This window comes from Cavia porcellus, unplaced genomic scaffold (genome assembly GCF_034190915.1).
Source record: "Cavia porcellus strain 051 isolate PalLab524CR breed Dunkin Hartley unplaced genomic scaffold, mCavPor4.1 scaffold_9, whole genome shotgun sequence".
Lineage (NCBI taxonomy): Eukaryota > Metazoa > Chordata > Mammalia > Rodentia > Caviidae > Cavia > Cavia porcellus.
In genome coordinates, this window is record NW_026947492.1 from 64,085,402 (window position 1) to 64,107,850 (window position 22,449).

Consider the following 22,449-nt stretch of genomic DNA (forward strand, 5'->3'; position numbering starts at 1 on the left):
TGAGAACACCATTCACATCATGGTCTATGTGAATAGGGCTCTGAAATTTTGCAATGCTTTACCAGTGTGTCTGTATGTGGTTATCCTGATTTATTGTTATTAATCATAAAATTCTTTATCTCTTGATAAGTTGTTTTCAAAAATGTTCAGGGAAATTGAAATGCATTTCCTGGGACTTGATTTATAAATGAAATTCAAAGGAAGCAAAACTCTGACAAGCATTTCCTTTAGAAAGTTAATATCTTTACCAGAGAAAGAGACATTGTTGGGTGGGAATTAAATGTGAGGGTATAGATTATAGTCACTTTGATTTGGGAGTCAATTACTTAACCTTCTGCACTTTAGACTCTGTGGGGTGGTTGTAAGGGTTAAATACAGTACCGGGTCTAAATATACATGAAAAATACAAAGTGATAAAGAATGTTGGTGAAAATTCTAAATAATCAAACTGACAAAATGAGGCTTGTTAATTCATCTTAGGAAATAAATAGCATTCAAAGTACAGTAGTCCTCACCTTTCATAATAAATTCATCTTTCAAGACTAGAAGTTATTCGCTGGTCTAGACTGAAATGTTACTGGATTTAGATGATCTTGTGGCCTTTTTTTCCAGAGATTTGGACATCTTTGAGTTCTCTAAAATTCTTTTTTTGGATAACTTCTGGGTTGCTGTTGTTCTGTGGAAGACATGATGTAACTGCGAGACTGTATCAAGAGCTTCCAGTCTCTGTGTGTCTCTCTAACATAAATACAAACTGATATAAATCAACTGGATGCTTATGCTGCTGTCATAGATCTTTTATGATGGCCATCTGTTTCTTCTTTATTGTAGCATTTAAATATCCATGTGAGAATTGTCGGTCTCTCCTGAGTGTGAGAACCGCGCCTTATGCTTCTTTATGTTTTCAGAACCTGCAGCTAAAGGTGCAAGATGGCTATCTGGCTAAGATTGCTCAAAGAGTAAAACGCAGGGTTGTTCCGATTCACTTTAAGAAAACAGGTTCACTCTTGTTTCCCTATCAGTCTTTTTCTCTTGTACCTTTCTCTCTAAATTATTTTCCTTCGTTTGACCTGTGCTGTATGAAGTCTAAACAGTACTTTGCCAAGCTATTAATGATTGGCTAAAATCCATAAGTAACACTGTATGTTAGATAATGTTTTTACTCACGGTTTACAGGTAAGCAAACCAAGACTCTAAAAAGTTAAGTGGCTACCAAAGGTCATAAAGCTGCAACCAGGACAGTGACTCAATGTCAATTCTTTTTTCACTTAAACCTAGATCTGAAGATTTTGTTACTATGTGTTAAAAAGTACAAAAACTTTTATTGGTGGGGTAACCTGAAGACCATGCCCTTGTGTTGTACCCCATTGCAGTGTGACATCTCTCTCTGGCTTGGCCCAGGAAAGGGCCTTTTTAGTATTTACTTATTTATTTATGGCAATTAAAGTCTCACAACCATCTTTCCTAGGACAGATAATTCTTTAAATAGTACTCACAAATTTTCTGCTCAGATTTTAAGAAGCCAAGGGGTTCCACATTCTCTCCCTGAGACCTTACCATTTCCAAGCTCATCGATGGTTTATACAGTAGAATGGTACACTTAGTCTTGAAAAACACTTCTGACAAATTTTAGAGGCCAAATGAGAGACTGTGTTCCTTTCTTGTGTTTACCACACTTATCCCAGCTGGGAATAAGTTTACCTCAAAAGTTAAGGTTGTCTCTAATCTTCTAAAGTGGTTCTTTCTTTAGCTTTGGGAAGCTTGCTCACAGGCATGTACTGATCAGTACTTGGTGTATACTGAATTTTTGAGGAAGACTTTCTACTTATTTCTGGTGTTCTCTCTCCATGTGTATCTCTCATCTCTGATATTTTACCATCAAATTATAACTGGATTGGTCTTCCTGAATCCTTAATTTATCACCTCACTTCAAGGAGTCTTCTAGATTCTGCTTGGATTCACTTTGCCTTTGCTGCAAATCTTTCTCAAGACAGCAAGCTGGCAAACTGTAAACACGTTTGTCTATGTTTTCTCGTGCTTTTTTGTCCTTCACTGATCCACCCAGAATCTTGCAAATTATTATTTTATATAAGTCATTTACTTTTTCATTCCTTTAGGTTGATATTATTACTTCCTGTTATTCCATCCCAGGAAATAGAAGTCCCTAGGGAACTTTGAAAAAGTCTTTGTATCTTCTAAGTTTATGGGGGGAATCAGTGGAGGCAACAGAGATGTAACTAAGGTAATGTGAGAGTGTCAGGCTGCAACTTCTACAGGGACCAGACGCTCTTGTAATCAGTAATTTTGATGTGGTGTGAGTTACTATGGTCTTGTTTGACATTATTTTTATTGTGTTAGCATGCCTTACGTTGTGAACTTGTAACTATGACACTGATGAGTTAAAAAATAAGGGTAAACCATGCAAAAGTCATGATGTTTTCTTTATTACAGACAGAGTTTTAATGTATTTCAAAATTTAAGGTATTCAGTTTCACATTCAAATGGTTCTCTGTCTAAAAATTATCTTACTATTTTTGCCTTTAAGAGGGATACCAGATTGCACTGGTCTTATATGGCTGGGTTGGGGATGGAGAAGGTTAAAGAAAAAAATTCTCCTTCAGCCAGCAATTTAGTAAATTAAGGCTAGGGAATGGGAGAAAGTATCCCTGGGGACCCATGTAATGAGTTGTCCAGACACAGAAGCCAGAGCCTGGGAGACAAAGAAGCCCTAGAGCTTTGGGAAGGGAGGTTGGATCCATTGGATTTGGGGTCCATCAGAGGAAAGGCAAGGGAGACAGAAAGCTTCAGATGAGAAAAGGCTGACATTTAATCATGGATAATCTTTGAAAACTTACTTTCTATTTCCTTGGACTAAGTGTGATAAGGTTATGAAGAAATTTGGAAAAAGACCCTTAGAAAGACCATAAGCAAAAATTGACATTCATTAGCCTTTTTTACTCTAACTGTACACTGAGAACTGACATATGTATGCCAGCTGTCAAAGGCTTACGTAAGGCAGACTTTAGAGATTCACATTACCCACTGCTCCTCCTTCCCCACACCACTCAGACAGCTTTGTAGCAGGTGGATGCTGAGAAGAAATCCAAAATTACAGTCGGCTTGTGAGGGATGTCTGCTGATGGGCTCTGGAAAAAAACCCTGCATGCCAGGTAGGGAGGAGGAGAAAAGAGGAGGGAAGATTGAGAATAAATAACTGTGGCCAGTGAGATCTAGGAGAGGAGGTGGAGACAGAGAGGGCTGGGCTTTACATCACAGCCTGCTAGACCTCTTTGGGAAGAGAGCTGTAAAGAAGGACACACACTCCTGTACGCAGCTGAGGTGAGTGCAGAACAGAGGGTATATGAGAGCAGGGGGGTAACCTGTAGCTGTGGATCTCCCATTAGAATAAGAAACCAGGCTGTGAAGAATCAGTGTACAGGTGGGGCTGGGGGATGTGGAGGAAGCTTTCCATCCAAAGGGTGACACTCTTAGTAACTTCCATGTTTGTGCGTGAAGGGAAATGTTGGGTGTTCAGTGTTGCGTAAGAAAAGTTTTCAAGCAATTTTTATAATGACCAGTGTGCTGGGACACTCATCTAAATCCTGGCAGGCATAAATGTGAATGGACAGAGGACATTTTTGTTGGAGTTATAGTGGGATTGGACTGGGGTTGAATTAGTTTAAGAGTGTGGACAGGTCCAACCCTGGTATTGTTAGTGTGGCTGAAACTCAGTCTGTGACTGAAGATCAGGCTTTGGGTAGCATTGTCTTGTAGGCTCTGAACAGGGTAGGTGTTCATCTTATACCATCCTGTATCAAGAGGTAGGATGTGGCTGAGATTGAGATGTAATGATATTGCTGGAGCTTCAAGATTGGTTTAGTCTGAGCCTAGTATCAGGGTTCAGTCTTCACCCTGTTTAACAGGTGGCTTAGTGTCCACTCTGCAGTCACCTCTGCCTTTGGACTCTTTTCTTTAGCCATGCTAAAACGCTTGCAGCTTTCCAAACAAGGTCTCTTTTCTTTTGCTTTGGGTCTTTGCCTTTTCTGGAGTGCACTTTGAAGAATAAATTAGATCAAGTCCATCGTTTAAATCCCTCAATTCATTCAGAATTAAGCCAAAGCTCTTTCCATGTCTCACAAACCACTGTCCCCTGACCTGATCCCTGCCATTCTCTAACCTAATCTTTAACTCTCCAGTGTTCTGGTCAACTTAATCTTTCTGTTCCATAAACTACTAGACTCAATCTTGCTGTAAGACCTTTTCCTCATGTTGGTACCCATGCTGGTGTGCTTTTACCTCCAACCTTGGAGGGTTGACATTTTCTCAACATGTAGCTTTCGTGTCACGTGTTGAATCCTCAGAGAGGCTTTCTTTGTCCCTGTCTCAGCTCCACTTTTATCCTATCATTTCATCTGGTCCTCAGGACGTGTACACTTTATCTGAAAATTTCTTGCCTATTTCTTTACTTTTTGTTGTTGCCCTCTTAGGATGTGAGCTTCACAAAAGAAGTGATCTTTCCTATTTTATCTACTGTTTGAACTCCAGTTTTGACCCTCAATTATGTTTTTTGTTGTCTTCTGCTGTCTCTACACTCACTAACTGTCTGCTAACTGCAACTGGTTCTGCAAGCCATGACTCAGTATCACCTCTTCAAGGGAGCGCTCTGAGCCTAAAAATTTGGTGAGTTATGGATGTCTTTACTTCTGAGATTTGGTGCTTATTTTGTCCTAGTACTTACCACAATGTGCAATAGTGGTTGAGTGCTTGTCTCAGTTTCTCCTCACATCAGAGTGATGGACCTCTGCCTTTGTTTATTCTCTTCTTTAGTGACTAAATGCAGTGAAGCAAACTCAGTGGCTTCAATATCTTTATCTGCCAAATGGGATGATTACTTGACAGACTGGTGAGAGGCTTTAATTAGATAAGAAGGAGATACTTGGCACAGAGCAGTCAGTCAGTTAGTACTTGTTGAAAAATATCAGTATACTGATTAAAATTCCATGTCTGGCATTTCCTTTTTTTTTTCATTTTCCAGACGGCAGGCCTAAACCACACTAGTTCTGCAAGGTGCTGACAAGTAGGCCATGCTTTGCAAGTCCCCAGAACACTTAACTGGTCCTACTCAGAAAGTGGTAGTGGTGGTGGGGACTTGAACTCTATAAGTCTGCATAGGGGTATTTTAGGGGAATAGTGTAGGGTGAGAACTTCACAATCATTTTTAAGTTAGAAATTGTACACTCACCTTATCATTATTATCTTAGCAGTTTAAAAAAGATTGACCAATAATCTGCAAAGGTTGATCTGCTTCATCAGATCCAAGCAAAGTATGGGACATAGTGGATGCAGATAATTTGAGTGTGTGTGATTCTTGGAAATATTATCCTTATAAAGCATAAGGACAATGTCTTCCTGCCCAAGAATCAGGTGACAAGCTCCGGTCTTCACGATCACAGCATCACCCTTGGGGCCAGTTTCACCTCTCTTGGTCTGGTGCTAAGAGTCAGAAGCATGTCTGAGCTTACCCTCAAGGGTTTTCTCCTCCAAATTTCCCCACGGACGCTGGAATCAGGTCTTCAAGTCCCAATCAATTACTCTGAGCATGGAGCATAATATGTGGTTAACCTAGGTAATGACAGAAGCCACAAATCCTGTCCTTTTTCCTCTTTTATCTGTTTCACACTGAACCTAAGTGGGGAGAGCTGGTCAGGTGTCATGAGCTGTGAAATGGTCCCTTGATTCATGAGCCCTTTATTTTGGATGTCTTAGAAATTAACATGAACATTGTCCTTATAAAATATCTGACTATTCTTAAGGAGACTGGGAGACTGAGAGAGAGGCAGGTTAACAGCCTGAAATGCTGAAAAACATAAGGATTTGGCACTGAGGGCTCTAACTAAGCTTCAATATCTTTATCTGCCAAATGGGATGATTACTTGACAGACTGGTGAGAGGCTTTAATTAGATAAGAAGGAGATACTTGGCAGAGGACAAAGCTTTTTAATCACCACAGAGGGGCCACCCCATATCACAGTTAGAAGAGTTAGGGCCAGAAGAGGAGGAGGATGGCTTGAGTTTCCACTTAGGAAAGTCCTCTTTCCTGCCCTGTTAGCTCTCCTTCTAAGACTGTGCCTGGGCCAGTTGTCCAACTTACCAAGCACCTCTTGTACCTTGCACCTGAGTAGTTTTTGTTAGATTCCAGACAGTACAGCACAGCACAGCTGAATCCTAGAATAAGGGAAAGCATTCAGGTCTTAGAGTTGTCAGGGTGAAGTTTCTACTTTACTAATCAGCTGTTAAACACTAGGAATGCTATTCAAATTCTTGGAGCCTCATCTTTTTAATCTATAAAGTAAAGAAGACATACGGCTCTCCTACCATGCAGAATTGTCATTGAGGTACAGATAATATCTTGACGGTTGGTACAGTGGCATTTTATAGGCACTCAGTGATCTATTAATACCACAGAAACAGAAAAATAGTGTTGGAGGTGATTGGTGGGACAGAAGAAAGATGAAGAGCCCTGGTCCTTCACTCCACTAGCTTTTCCACGGGTCTGTGAGAAAGAAGGAATTCAGAGCTGAGGAAGAACGTGGAATGAGCCAGTAGGGTAGAGAGCGCTGAGCTGGCAGTAGATGGCAGTGTTCTGAAGGTCAGAGAAAAGGCAAAGAGAGGCCGGAGGCTTCAAAATGGATTTCCACTCTGTATAGTTGGTGGCTCCTGCTCCTTAGTTCCTGAGAAAAGGTTAAGATGTTCTTTATAATTCTCCAAAGAACATATCAGGAACTTGGTAAGACAGTTTGACTTTTTACAGAAAAATTTAAGCACTAGGCTGCTCCCTGGGGATTAGGACAGTGTGTGGACTGTCTAAAAAAATATACTTTCATAGTTTATTTTTTCTTAATTGTGTTTTGTTTTTAAAATAGAATGGCTTAGTTCCAGCTTTCTTCTGAGCTATAAACCATCTCTGAGTGTGTGCAAATGTTTCTATTTACTAGCAGATGTTGAGGATGGAAGGCCACCTGGAAATTATCTCTTCTCTCTCCTGTCTACTGGGGATACTGGGGTGCCTCGGGGTGGCAGTCTGAACAGTGATATTTGGACTTTCTGGCTGGCTCCCTTACCACGCCTTCATTTTTTTTTCTGCTGCTATTTTCTCTCTAGCCATAGCTTCCCAAAGCACCTCTCTTGCAAGTGAGCTGACTCTCTTTTTGAATTCTTGCATCTCTAGATCAGTACCCAGTCTTGCCATTGTGAAAAATTGATTGCTATCAGTGTGTGTATGTGTTTGTGTGTAAAACAAATATATAGAGAGATTAAGTGATTAAAGTGATAGACTAGGGTAAATACATTTTTGAAAGATTCATATATTTTTATGGAATATACAATTTTATGGAAAATGCCCTGTGACTATTTTATAATGTCTTCTGATATTTCATATAATTTTACAGCAATGCTATGAGGTTATTATTATTTTCTATATTTTTCAGAGCCGTGACTTGCATTCCTAGACCCAGAATTCTGCTGACCACATCTATCTACCCTCTGAGGCTATAGGTTTGCTCATGGTAGTCCGTGATGCTTTTCCTAATACTTATATTTCCCAACACAGCACACTTTATATTTTGGGGAATCTTCCTATTCTAGCAGATAAATTTCTGTGAAATTGTTAGAAGGCAACAATGTCTGGCCTTCGGAAGCATCCGAACCTTCTTGGTGATGTCTCCAGGTTAGGAGTCTCAAGTCTCCATTCTTTTCAGTTTAGGCCATGTACATATCCTCTGCATTTATGTTGCAGCTGTGCTGATTTCTGCACATCCTCTCATGTCCTTTGGCTCCCTGAGTTAAAAAAGACTCTTCTGTTTGACCCAGAAAATTCTTGTTCTGAACTTGAGACTACCCTGAACTGAAATTTCAAACATTTTTTACTCCCTCTCGAAAGTCTAAGTTCAGACATCTGGCAATGCTACCTACCGTTGGCTGTGTTATCCTCATTAGATGCTTGTTGAAGGATTCATTTATTGATAAAGCTTATTTTCACCTTCAACAAACATTAACACCAATTAATAAATATAATAGGATCTTTGGCAAGAAGGAGTTCATTATCTAGCAGAAGTAATATAGTCATAATTATATATTATATTATTGCTAGGGTGGGATATGTAAAATGAGATCTAATCAAAATACTATGGGAGCATAAAAACATTTAATTATGTCCAGGGGAAATTAACATTGGAAACATAGCATAGGATAGAGAAACTAAGTCAGGATATGAAAAATGAGTGTATGTGTGTGTGTGTGTGTGTGTGTGTGTGTGTGTGTGTATGTATGTGTGTGTGGGAAGTCACAGAGGAAGATTTGATGTGACAGAGGGACAAGGAATTAAAAAAGGCACAGTCATGGATATTAGTGCTGTGTTTATGAGGAAGCATGAATTGTATTCTGGCTGGAGCACAGGGGCCATGGCGAGGTGTGTGAGGAGAAATCTAGAGTCATACTAAACTCAGAAAGACAGAGTGTTAAGTTTTCAAGAGTACTTTTTAAAACAATAGACAGTGGTCTAGTTTCATCTGGTTAGATTTCTGGGACTGTATTGAAGAGGAAGCTTACACTAGAGGTATAACCTGATAGAATCATGGTCTATTAACTGGTGACTATCATAATAGAAAAAAATAAAATCTGGAGGAAAACAGCCAATAACAGTGAGAGTGATTTGTCATACTTTGTGTATGCAAGATGTTGTGCTAAATGTTTTGCAGGTTTTATCTTATTTAATCTTTATCTTGGCAGAGGTTATTAGCATCTTAAAGATGAAGAAACTTAGTCTTAGCAAGTTAAATGATCAGCCCTGTGTTGCACAGCTAAGGACTGAGATTATAATTTGGGATTTATTTCAAGGCTGGTTCTCTTATTAGCTACACAATAGTAGTTCCAGAAGAGTATCTGATGTACTTCACAGTAGGCCAGGTGGACCTTTTTAATGAGATTTTAGAATAATGAATCTGGATCACGAAAGAAAATTTAGGACTCACTAAATAAATTTGAGAATCAAGTTTATTCACAATAAAATGAATTTACTGAAAGGGATGACATGGTCAAAGAAGAGAATATAGTAAAATAAGAGTATCAAAGATTCAAGACCAGGAACAGAGTACAGCTGTGTCTGTGATGTATTTGTGCAAACACATTTAAAAACTGCAGTGCACCTTATCTGATTAGGTGTGCATGGATATTTCCTTGCAGAAATAAGGAAGGATGGTGTGGAATACTAAATTCAGAAAGACAGACTGCTAAGAGTTTTTAAGAGTACTTTTAAAACAATAGACAGTGGGAGTTAGATAACTCTCTTAACAGAAGGATACAGTCTGAGATAACCTGAATCTGATATCCACCTGAGTAATATCTCCATTTTATAATTAGGCTCAGTCCAGATTCAGCCTGAACCCTGCTATGGGATAGATTATTTTCCAGTGCTACTAATGCCACCATTTCAAGCTTTGTATCCTAATTAAATCAGATCCACACTCAAGCTGGATGGGTCTCGTAGAAACAGAACATGAGAAAGATTCTTGGTCAACTGACATAAGTTGGTCCCCTGTTAATAAGAGGGATTATATTCCAAGATTCCTAGGGGATAGTTGAAATGGAACTCTATATATATATTATGTCTTTCTACACTTACATAGCTATGACACACTTTCTCCTTTTCACCTAAAAGAATCCTTTGTGGTTTCTCTTTGGAATGCCCAAATTGCTAGCATCTTTACTCTTCCAGTTAGAGACAAGGAAACTGGATTTTTGTATATCCATGTGAGGCAGTGCTTAGCATTTAGCAAAGACAGTTCTCTCAAGAAGAGCTGTGGGCACTTAACATTCAACATCCACTGCAGATGGACAGGTGACAGGAGACAGGTGCTTTGGACCTGGGTGCAATATCAATGGCATCCACTGTGGTTATCATTTTTTTCTAACATACACTGAATAGTATGGACAGGTGTAAACCTTTGAGTAGACATTTGGGCATGGTTGAATTATAGAATTAGAATTAGGGATTAAATTAGTGTCAGGTTTTTTATTGGAATCCGTTTTATCATAATAAAGTTGTTACTAGTTTTGCATTAAGATTGAAATAGCATTTAATCATTTAATGTTAAAATTATAGTTAGTGTTAAAGTTATGGTTAAAATTATAGTTAAGGTGGGGTGATAAATAGATTAATGATGAGGTTAGGTTTCAGTGTGAATTTGTGTTAGTACTAGTATCACTATATTTATATTGGAATTCATTTTAGGATAGTGAAATGATATTAGAATTTACTATTAAGCACAAGGGAGTAAAAGGATTGAATAGGGAAAAGGAAGTAACTTTATATATATATATTTATTATTTATTTTTCCATGTATGTATGTATGTATGTATTTGTCTGTCTTAAATCAGTGTGCATTCATTAAATAGCCTTTCTTTGAGTACTAAGTAACTTAAAATATGATTACGATTTTGTCTTAGTATTTCCCTTGTTATGAAGATTGACTATGCAGATGGGCTTATGGGGTTAGTAAGTAGGAGTGTGTGAATTTGCATTTGGTACTTGACTTAGTGTTAGACCAGGACCACAATTTGGATGGGCAATAGAATTAGAGTTTGAATAAGACAGTATGACATCAGGACTAGGGAGCTGTGGTTTTAGAATTCTTGAGAACCTGACGATGACTTATCTTTGCATTCCAGCCTCTACGTACCTGTCATTGGTCACAGCCCAGATCCTTCACTATGGTGGACCCTGCTGGCAATGAATCCAGTGCCACATATTTCATCTTAATAGGCCTCCCAGGCTTGGAAGAAGTTCAGTTCTGGTTGGCCTTTCCATTGTGTTCACTCTACCTTATTGCTGTGTTAGGTAACTTGATGATCATCTACATTGTGCGGACTGAACACAGCCTGCATGAGCCCATGTATATCTTTCTTTGCATGCTTTCTGGCCTGGATATCCTCATCTCCACCTCATTCATGCCAAAAATGATGGCTATCTTCTGGTTTAATTCCACTACAATCCAGTTTGATGCTTGTTTAGTACAGATGTTTGCCATCCATTCCTTATCTGGCATGGAGTCCACAGTGCTGTTGGCCATGGCCTTTGATCGCTATGTGGCCATCTGTCATCCACTACGCCATGCTACTGTGCTTACGTTGCCTCGTGTTGCCAAGATTGGCATGGCTGCTGTGATACGGGGTGCTGCACTGATGGCTCCCTTGCCTGTCTTCATCAAAAGGTTACCCTTCTGTGAATCCAATGTCCTTTCCCATTCCTACTGCCTACACCAAGACGTCATGAAGTTGGCCTGTGCTGACATCCGCGTCAATGTCATTTATGGCCTCATTGTCATCATCTCTGCCATTGGCCTGGATTCCCTCCTTATCTCCTTTTCATATTTGCTTATCCTTAAGACTGTGTTGGGCTTGACACGTGAAGCCCAGGCAAAGGCATTTGGCACTTGTGTCTCCCATGTCTGTGCTGTTTTCATATTCTATGTACCTTTTATTGGATTGTCTATGGTGCACCGTTTCAGTAAGCGGCATGACTCTCTCCTTCCTGTTATCATGGCCAACATCTATCTATTGGTTCCTCCTGTGCTCAACCCCATTGTATATGGGGTGAAGACAAAGCAGATCCGACAGCGTATCCTTCGTCTTTTCCATGTAACTACACATTTGACAGATTCCTAAGGGGCACTGTACAACTTGGTTTTCATTTAAAGTCCTTCAATTCAGATTCGTCATATCAATGTTTAGGAAGACAGTATCAAGAAAACAAATCTCCCTTAATAGAATACAACTCGGATCCTTAAAAAAATGCAACCTACTGGGGATTCTTCACATGAAAAGAGATGGCAGGACCATATACCTCCAATTTTTATTTTCCATTTTAGGTTACCCTTTGATTTTTCTTCCTGTAATTAAAACTCTGGCATAGTGGTGGCTGGAGGTTTATTACTTCTCATTTTATCATCCATTCCAGATTGAAATTGCTTCTGCTGGTGGTCCACAGGGTTCTGAGATAAGGGCAGTGTACCAGAAGGACATTTGCCAATGTCCTAAGCATAGTAAAAGGAAAATAAAGACAACAATCCAAAAAAATTAGATCACCTAGGCTAAGACACTAACTTCCTTTTCAGAATTCTCAGTATTTCTTGATTTCATGAAAAGAGATATACCTGGCTTTCCTTCTTCAAGACAACCTCCACAGTGAAGACAATTACTTTTCTTCTGGGCACTGGGCCCTGAAAAGAAGGTTGAAAATAAAGCCTAAAGAAAACCAGATCAGCCTATAATTTTTTCAGAGAATGAAAGATAACACACTTTTTTCTGAGAATATCCACAGTCTATGGACTCTCATTTACTCATTTAAAATTTAAAATCAAACTTTTAGATTAGGCAGGAATACTATCAACATTCTCATTATATCAATGGAGAAATTGATGTTCCATGGAGATGAGCAAATTACATAAGATCATATAAGCTCAGGAAAAATGAAAGTTTTTCATGCCCTACTTTATACTATATGACAGGATTGATACACAATGGTAGGATAGTGTCTTAGGCATTTCTAGAGTCTTGCATTTTCTAGAGGAGGTATTTAATTCTGTCTATCACTTATGCTATATTGTACTGGGGAATGTCCTGATGCTGGGTCTCCTGGCTTTAATTCCAATCACTTTGGTTCTTTGTTCTGGTTTAGTTGCCACTGTGCCCATGTTGTGGAAGCAGGAGTGTGCTTGGAGAGTTCTTTAACAGTGGTTTATTTGGAAAATATTGTGATTAACAGTGGAATCTGGGACATCTGAGAGACCTTCCAGGAAGAGAAGCAGCTGAAACCATCCAGCAGCCCACAGAAAAATAGCAAGGACTTGTTACCACAGACCAGAGTCAAGAACAAGAGACATCATGAGCTTGAGAGGGCCAATAGCCCAAGTAGCAGGACTGGAAGCAAGAGTGAGAGAAGGATGGATTGGAAGAAAGTAAAGAGAGTGTGTACATGAGCACTACTGGTCTCCACACGTCCCCAGGGCTATGAGCCATCCTGCAGGGGAAGTTAATAAGATGAATGTTGTTTAGCAACATCAAGGTGAAGAACAATGAGGAATGCATCCCTGCTGGTTGTGCTTAACGTGAATTTGGTCCTGTGGCCCATCTGGGAGTCATGCAAGCCAGACATAGCACTTAGAAGTATGGTGTTCACTGAAGGAAGTACAGTATAAGTGGAATGAGCAGGAACTGAGATCACTGCCCATGAGGAGAGCCCTAAGAGACCCAAAGTGAGGCAGGTGAATGTGAGAGAAGGCAGCACAATGAAGAGTAGGGTGCATTGTCAGGCAGAATTTTCTTGCCATATCTAGTGGCACAGATGTTTATCTGGTGAAGAGGCATAGAAGCAGCATCTATAATTTCTTAGATTGTGATGCAAGAGTTGTGGCCAATGTAGATTTGGGTAGACCCGGGTGAGTGGTGGCCAAAAGAACTAGGACCATGAGATGGGGTTAGTGTAGGCTTTAGTCACTTTGAGTTATATGGAAGATTAACTGATCTCTCAGACTTTCCCTGACATTGGAATTGAGACAGAGATAAAGAAAGGGAAAAGATGCATGGTTTTCTTGTAAGAAAAGCAATATATGATCATTGTAATAAAAGCAACATAATGTGGCAATGTAAAAGAAATAAAAAAATACAATAAATATCCCCAATAAAGTTGTTTCCTTTAAAGAATTTAAACACATTGTTAGTGTTTTTGTTTCAGATTTTAGATATGCATCTGTATACACGCTTCTGAATGGGCATAAGATAAATATATGTGTCTATTTTATGTTTATAATCCTTTGGAGGCTTAATGATGACGAATTAGACAGACCCATTTAAAATGTTCCTAGAGATATAGTCATTATTCTAAATTTTAGGAGGACAAGAATTCATGAATTTGGTCCTGACTGACAGAATTATTTCATGAGTCTAAATACACACACCACCACTACCACAACCACCACTCCCTTCCTGATGTTTAGTAGGAATCTCCTAAGCTCTAAGCCGGAACCCTGGTGATTTATTTTATGAATACTCACTGGAGTTTCCTGTCAGGGTCTAGAGTAAGAACTACGACGAAAACAAAACAAAAAAACAAATAAACACAAACAAAAAAACAAAAAAAACCAAACAAACAACCCCCCCCCCCCAAACCGTGCTGATCTTTTTAGGATCTTCTTAGGAGATTTGGTTGCAATGTTCCCTTGAAAGGTTGAGTCCTCCTGCTTCTCCCCTGCTGTGTCAGCCTCTTGGGTCTTTAGCAGACCCTGAGGAAGTCTGAATAGTAGTGCCTAGGTTATTTTTCTAGATTTTTATCTAAAAGGGTTTCGTAAACATGTTTTGTGATGTTCATTCTACTAGAGATTTGCCATTGGTCCCATGCACTATTTTTTTTTTAATGGTAGCAAAATTTTATTAAAGGTAGTAAAAGAAATACACTCTTCATAATGAGTTCATGCCAAGTACAAGCAGGAAAAGAACTACACCTTACAGGGTGAGAGTGGGCCACTGTGCTAAAACAAACACAGTGGTCCACAGTCTTCTTTTTAGCTTGAACATCTCTGTTTCAGTCCTAAATCCCAAGTAGTTTACGGGGGTTTTGCCAAACACGACTCTGTCTTAATCCCCTCCTTATAATTCATTAAACATCTTCTATTGTCTCCTAAATAGAGCCCAAACTACTTAGAATAACAGATTACAGTAGGTTTCCCTTCCCTCTTACACCTGTTTTCAATCTATCTTTTCCATTGTATCTCTAGTTTTCCACAAATCATGTTATTCTGCTATTTTATAATACTTTTTTTCAGTGTCGTGTACATTTTTTTTTCGCTTGGTATTCACATGGAATCTAATCCAGTGGCACTCTTTTACTCAGCTGCATGCCTAGCCCTTTTCAATTTTTATTTTGAAACAGAATCTTGCTAAACTTGTGATCCTTCATCACTAGCCTCCGCCATACCTGGAATTACAGGTGTGCGCACCATTCCTGGCTTGACATCACATCGGTCTAATCCTCTGTTTAACTGTTTCCTTTGAAATTTTTGTGCCATTTTCTTTTAGTAATAACTAATAAAATGAAGTTCTTTGTGAATCCTCAAGCCAAAAAAGTGTTCATTCTTTGGTGTTTCTAGAATTTTTGTACCACTTTACAACTGGATTATTTCTAGTTCAAAGTTTGTGGGGTTATTGAGTCACTGAGCTGTATCTATTTAAATTAGGGAACCATTTTGTGCCACTCATTTTAAGTTATGCTAAGCTGGCCTTGGACATGTGGATGCTTAAGACCTTCCCCTTCTACGATGTCTGGGCTTCTGGACTCAGGCAGACTTAAATTTGGGAAATGACCACATGCTTTTTCAGTCTTAGTTCAGTATTGCTGATCTTTGTTTGTCTTTTAGGCACAAACCCTCAAAGTTCTTGCCTGGAGTCTTAGAGCTTTTTACTTTAACTTGATTCAAAGGAAATGAAGCTGATACAGAATTAAATTGTGTCCTTGCTTTTCATATTCCTAAGGGAGCCAAAAATAATGTAGAGCTTTTAACTCCAAGTGAAATAATGTGAAGGATGGGATGGGGTAAGAAAATCTAGAGATCTGAAATGGGGACATAACGAATAATTCCTGAATGTGGTTAAAGGAAGAATCTGCTGAGGCAAGTGGCACCATGGCACATGACCAACACATTTATTTATCTAATAAAAATTTTTGGAAGAAAAGACAATAAGATAAGGGAATTTGTCAGGAAGAGTAAAACTAAGGAGAAGAATGAAACAGAGAGCTTGATCATAGGGAACTATTTACTACACTCTCTCCTAACAGTAAGTGCTAACTTGCTCCTGATTTTGAAGCATTTTTTATTTATTTCTGATACTGAAGTTATAAGTCAGAGTGGTAATATAAAGAATTTTAACTGGTTAGTCTTCCTTGTTCCAGTGTTGTTCATATGTCCAACATATATCTAGTGAACAATTTATAACATTAACTTGTTTTATAAAAATATATTCGATGTGATTTTCATTTACTAAGTACAAACCGAACTGTTTAGCACAATATGTGCAATCCTGTGCAGATTGGTCACTTGTCTTTATGGATTTATCTCCTACCATTTTTTTTCAATCCCATGACACAGAAATGTGTAAGAAAGATATAATAAATGGTAGAGAGACAAAGGTAAGCAAGAAAAGAAATATTTCTTTAAACATGTTATTCGAAATGTGGAGACTTCTTTGCGGAATGTGATGTTTTCTAGATATTTATTCCACTTACTCTGCTTCTATTTGGCCTAGAAAACTGCGTGAATTTTTCAATGTGAAATAAGATTATATTTAGTGTGGAAGTTTCCAAAACTTCCCAGTCAACTTTTGTCAACTATTGATTTGGTATCCCTAATAATCTCTTACACAGTGCTTTATTAAAGGCCTCTGTTAGTCCATAATCTGGGTGGTGCCTTTACATGTCTTTTGCATGGCACATGATTTTAAATTTCTAGAGTTCAGGATCATATTTCATATATTTATAAGTCTTCAGTCCTTCAAAGAAGCAATTATCATGGCTTCTTTACAAAATAAATATTGAACCTGACTTGAAACATAAATAAAATTGGGATGGGGGTTCTTTCTACTATCTTAGAATAGACTAAGAGTTTGCTGAGGCTAACTGGTTTCCATAAATACCAGCAGTTTCTTTTATTTTACCTAGATATTATGTCCCACATGACATCAGCTGTGACCTTTCCTCTGCAGAATCCTAAGGATGACCTCCCTGATGGGCTTGGACTTGATGCTATAGATGACAGGGTTCAGCACAGGGGGCACCACCAGGTACACATAGGCAACAAGAGCATGTACGAGCTGGGGGAGGTGCCTCCCAAAGCGGTGGATCATGGACACACCTATGACAGGGATGTAGAACACCAGCACAGCTAAGATATGGGAAACACACGTGTTGAGGGCGCGAACCCGCTCCTTGGGAGATGCCAGCCCCATCACTGTATGAAGGATAAGGGTATAGGACAGGACAATTAGCAAGGAGTCTAGACCCACAGTGGACAGAACCACATACAGCCCATACAGGATGTTGACAGTAATGTCAGCACAAGCCCGTTTCATGACATCTGCATGGAAACAGAAAGAATGTGATAAGACGATTTTGCCAGGGCAATAGTTCAGTCGCTTCAGCAAGAAGGGTACTGGGAAGAGGGACAGAGTGGCTCGAGTTACAATGGCCATTCCAATTCTGATGATGACATTATTTGTGAGAACCGCTGCATAGCGCAAAGGGTTGGAGATGGCCACGAAGCGGTCAAATGACATGGCCAGGAGCACAGAGGACTCCACCACAGAGAAGACGTGCAAGAAGAACATCTGGACCAGGCAGGCATTGAAGCCGATGTAGGCGTAGTCAAACCAGAGCACTGACAGAGTGGTGGGCAGTGTGGACAAGGTGAGCCCCACATCACTGAGGGCCAGCATGGACAGGAAGTAGTACATGGGCTGGTGTAGGTTAGGGGTCCTCTTCACAGCCAGGATGATGAGGCAGTTTCCAGTGAGTGCCACAGTGTACATGGACAAGAAGGGGATGGATATCCAGCAGTGAAATGCTTCTAGGCCTGGGAGGCCAACCAGGAGGAAAGCTGGTGGCTGGAAGAAGGAGATGTTTATATAAGACTGTGTATGGACCATCTTTGGATAGATTCTGAGGGATCTAGAAACTGTGTCCTCTTCAATCTGTACAGACTCTGAGAAGATCTAAGATAACAGAAAAAAGCAAGTTAGTATTGAAACAGAACTCTAAAATCTAGTTTCATAATTGATTCCTTCATTTACTGATAGGTATGAAAGATAATATTGAAAACAAGTAACCCGCTGCCTGGTCTGTTGTGTTTATTTCAGTTAGTGTTCTAGTGCAATTACTTGAATTTTCTTACATTATAATAAAAATCATAAATCCCTCTTTGAATATCTGGTTCCTTTCAAACACAGGATTGAGGCCATAGAGTTATAGCAAAACTACAAGCATAATCTTGCCTTTCAAAAGCCTAACATTTTTTATATTTAAAGAGAAAAAAAAGCAAACAGTTAAAGGGTACAAGTAATACAGAATTTCAAGAAAAAATATACAGTAAGAAATCACTAGTTAATAGATTACATATTGTCATCTTATTATTAGTTGTTCAAATTATAAAATTAAAGCATACATAGTGGACATTGAAACAGTGAGATTACAAACAGTTCTGTTCAATGATCCAACAAAAACTTAGTAATATGGTTTTCTATCTTACACACACACACATATATATATATATATATATGCAGTTATATACTTTAGATCATTTTCTTTTCCTCTCTTTTTTACAATAACAATTACACATTTTGGGTTTTATTACTCCCAAAGTTCTTATTAATTTTTTTTAAGAGAATAAAACCAAAGTCTAATATTTTTAAGGTTGAAATCTGGTGTGACCTGGTAGAATGAAATTTTATATATCAGTAAATAGTAATTGAAATTCAGACAATCTAGTCAGTGTCTATTTTTTGCCCAAATTGAAGGTGTGTTATTTCCATGTGCATAGAGATAAGTGGAAAGTGCCTGTTTGGAAAGATATAAAAATAATTGAATTAGATTAACTGAGAAATGCAAGGAAGTATGAGAGATTGCATGGCCTCACAAAAAGTGTCCAAGAGAGGGAGTAATTGCTTTTTTCCCCTTATGTTTTATATAGTCAATTATTCTTGAGCTTGTTCATTTTTCCTGCCCTTAGATTTCCTTTGATACAGTTTTGAATTCCATGCTTTATGGAATACAAATTCCATGATTTATCGTCAATGGATTTCCCAATGTTCAGAATTAACGGAGATCCTGAACAGTGCCATATTTACCCTGCATAATGATATAGCTTGGGAAACTGAATATCAAGAACTGTAGCAGCTGATTTCTGGTGAGAGGCTCACATACTACAGTCTTAGAGTTTGGATGAACCTTTTTCTGATTCCAAACCAAATACTCTTCCAGTGGCCTCTTCTGATGGGACAAAATATGTGAAAAATTAAAGTGCAATGCACCACAGACATGATTTTTGTTGTTACTGTAGGTAGGGCTTGAACACTTGGAGGGGGAGCACAGATATAAAATATATTGGACGGAGAAATTGAATCAATAAGAAAAAGCTCACCAATCTTAACATTCTACATTTCATCTGATATCAAGCTGTAATACTATAGCTCTCTATTGGGGATTTTCACTGGATTTTGTAAAGTAGGGTATGGATAGATGAAATATATGAAATTCCTTGTTGATATAATGAAAATACACTGTTCAGAAAATTAGCCAAATTCCCCTTCTCTGCACATTCACACAAAACTCAAGCATATGTGATAATCATCTACTTGTGTAACATGATTGCTTCCTCTTACAAATCAGCCCCGATCCCAGTATCGGAAGACTAGGGAATGCATCTCATCTTTTGTTACCCTTTTCTTCATATGTTTATAGACTTGGTTAATCATTATATTATTTATTCATTCCAACAAGAAAATGTTGATCTGGATTTTACTTCATTTTAGGCACTGCACTGTGCAAGAGTTATGTGTTAACAAACAAAACCAGATGGCTGCTATAGTCATGGATCGTGTAGTCTAAAGAGAAAGATAGAAAAATTTCACAGGGAGAACTAATTGTAAGGTGAAAAACATATTCATTGGTACAAGGAAAGCTAAGAATTGTGGGGTGAGGTTAACACATGGAGTGTGGCGCACAGTGGACTGACTTGGTGAGGGTTGTGTGAACAACAGCGCTCTGAAATGATGATGCTTAAGATCAAAACAATGAGGAAGCTTCCATGTTGAAAGCAAGGAGAGTGTAGACAGGGAACAGTAGATAAAATAAGATTTGCATCCCTGAGGACTCCTGTGTAACAGGAGAGTTAAGTAGGTGCTGCTTTCCATGAGCGTGGAGACCATATCAAGTGGATGTTAGTTGAGTACACAAGGCAATCATTCAAGGATTTTAGGCAGAGGAATGATATAACCAAGTCAACCTCTGAATATCAGCTATATCATCCCTAAAGCAGGAATAGTAATCCTTCAGAGTCTACATTTCAGAATAACTGCAAGGAAAGATGAATCAAATATAGTGAAAAAATTTGAGAAATACTGTGCAGTATTGCATAATAGTTTCTCATAATGTCATTTTGCTTACAGTTTCTTAGGACAGCTGCTTGGCTGTCTTCCTTGCCTATAATCTACATCTACATTACCACCTCTTCTCCTCTCCCCAACATGCCCTAGAGATTTCTCAAACTGTCTAATTTTGTCTAATTGTCTCTTCTTAAAGCATCACATTTAGAATTGGCTCACCCCTGCTCCATACAACTTCATAATCATTTTCTATGCCAGTCCTCTTGTACCTTCATATGGAGTTCAGTGCTGGCATATTCAGGTGTCTGGAACTGGAAAACCTGAAATAACTGCATGTCTCTCAACTGTGGAAGTTGCAATAACATACAGCATGAGGCAGAATGAATTTCAACTTTTGCAAATGTAGTTTACAGGCAGAAAAGAGGTTTCTAGATTCAGTAAAATCACAAAATTGTGTATTCTGGGTATATGTGGCCCACTCTAGGAATTTCAGTCATGTTTTGATATTTAACAGTGCTACGGTACTCTAAATAAGTTTCATATGCTGTGTGCTGGAGCACAACTTTGGTATACTATCCCTTAGTTTTGACATAACATTGTAAGATAGGTCCAACCTTTTCCATTTCATACAGATAGAGACATAGATAAATCCATTGAGTTGGTAGGATAATTCATTTTTGATTCTGTTTGATACCAAATACTTCATTTTAAAAGAATGAAGCACACTGTTTGTCTAAGATCATGCAGGATGTCAGGCTAATTTTCTTGCATTGTGCTCAACTTTATCTGTAAATCAGGGGCTTGAAATGGATCCTATCTTTTGAACTTGGACCTGCAGTAATTGCAAGATTCAGTGTTTCTAAAATATACTTCTCTTTTACTTTGCCACTTCATTTTTCTCTGATTAAAAAAATAAGCTATTTTATTCAAATAAAACTACAAATCACAAATTTATTCCTCTAACTTTACCTGCCCAAGAGTATTCCTGCTCTCAAATTTAAAGTTTTTATCATTTCATTCATTCATGCATTTAAATAAGCCCCACAAATCCACATACACAATAATTTCTGATTTATCCTTTTCCTTAACTAGTTTAAGTCTAAGACTACATCTGGTTTCTGTCATTCTTTTCTTTGATTTTTCTTTTGGGGGTGAAGAGGATGAGCCCTCCAGCACTCTGGAAATAAAGGTCTGAGTGTGGGCCCTCATTACTCACCCTGGCTCCTGTCCTAGGCTGCCTGGTTGTGCCACATCCTATAGAAACCCAGAAATACCCTCCTCTACATTTCCTCTCATTTATTCTACTACAAGAAAATGCAGCCAATCTCCAATAAAAAGGGCTTCACCTCGAAGAAATCTCTCTGCTCAGGTTTCCCCCTGAGGTGTGGATGCAGATGAGATGGTCTGAGGGAGCGGTGAGGAGAAAGTTAACTTCAGAGACCTTAGAGACATGAACATCCAGAACTCTAGCCTAGCCTTCCTGAGACATATTTTCAACAAGTTTGGATCCTGCAGCGGTCTACTCTCACTTCTTTTCCTCAGTTTAAGAGAGCGTATCTTTCTATTTATTGGAAGGAGGCACAGTTAGATAACTCTGGAGTCAGGCTGCTGAGAATTAATAACTAAGTTAACGATTCACTAAGTCCTGAGAACAGAATGGCTCTATCAAAGAAGAAAAACATTATGTACTGAAAGAGCTCTAAAAAAACCTGAAGAAATAGGATGTTTGAAGATGAACGTTGAGAGTGCTGACCAAGGTATTAGAGATAGGACTCAGCAAATGTTCAGAGTGCCCTGGTAATATGAAATTTTGATTAGCTCCTCAAAAATTCAGCAGGCTGTGACGTTAGTGAAGTTTTTACAGACTTAGCAGCCTGTTCTGTCAGCATAGTTTTCAGTGGTAAGGACAGTTATTTTACCTGATGGTTCCTACTGTCAAGAGAAAGGTTTAACACTTGCTAGTCTTTGACTTTCAGGCATGGTACACTTAGAAGTAATTCTTTGGCCCCTCCATCAGGCAACCTGATGGGTTGCCTAGAAAAAGAGAGGGGCTAGGCAGTAAGTTCTGCCTGTAGTGAAAGCAGTTTGGATGTTTGTGTTACATTATGTGATAAAATCATAACATGAACTGTAACTGTGGTGGATAAGGAAAAGGTATGAAGTGTTTATTAATTCCTAAGAGGACATGTAGTAGGTATGCACACAAGAAGGATGAAAGTCTCCTGGATGTGGAAGTGTTGACAAATT

At 38.7% G+C, this 22,449-nt stretch overlaps 2 protein-coding genes across 3 annotated transcripts; one reads left to right on the forward strand and one right to left on the reverse strand.

Annotated features, from left to right (window-relative positions):
• The first annotated feature begins 3,044 nt into the window (after positions 1-3,044).
• LOC100730143 (olfactory receptor 51E1) lies at positions 3,045-13,764 on the forward strand. 2 transcript variants are annotated; one of them, XM_063256613.1, is made up of 2 exons: positions 3,045-3,170; positions 10,726-13,764. In XM_063256613.1, the coding sequence occupies exon 2, from the start codon at positions 10,768-10,770 to the stop codon at positions 11,719-11,721; it is 954 nt and encodes a 317-aa protein (XP_063112683.1). In that variant the 5' UTR covers positions 3,045-3,170; positions 10,726-10,767; the 3' UTR covers positions 11,722-13,764. The 2 variants fall into 2 exon arrangements, with proteins under 2 accessions (XP_063112683.1, XP_013000846.1); XM_013145392.3 differs by lacking the exon at positions 3,045-3,170 and adding an exon at positions 3,191-3,339.
• Positions 13,765-16,785: 3,021 nt separating this feature from the next.
• LOC100721484 (olfactory receptor 51I2-like) lies at positions 16,786-18,939 on the reverse strand. The gene is made up of 2 exons (XM_003463431.3): positions 18,919-18,939; positions 16,786-17,706 (listed from the first exon to the last, which is right to left on the reverse strand). The coding sequence occupies exons 1-2, from the start codon at positions 18,937-18,939 to the stop codon at positions 16,786-16,788; spliced, it is 942 nt and encodes a 313-aa protein (XP_003463479.3).
• Between the last annotated feature and the right edge of the window lie 3,510 nt (positions 18,940-22,449).

Coding starts and splice junctions, on each gene's coding strand:
- LOC100730143 (XM_063256613.1), top strand. CDS start 10,768: ATGGTGGACCCTGCTGGCAATGAATCCAGTGCCACATATTTCATCTTA.
- LOC100721484 (XM_003463431.3), bottom strand. CDS start 18,939: ATGGCACTGTTCAGGATCTCC. Junction 17,707..18,918: donor TGGCACTGTTCAGGATCTCC/GTTAATTCTGAA, acceptor TCCTTCTTCCAG/CCACCAGCTTTCCTCCTGGT.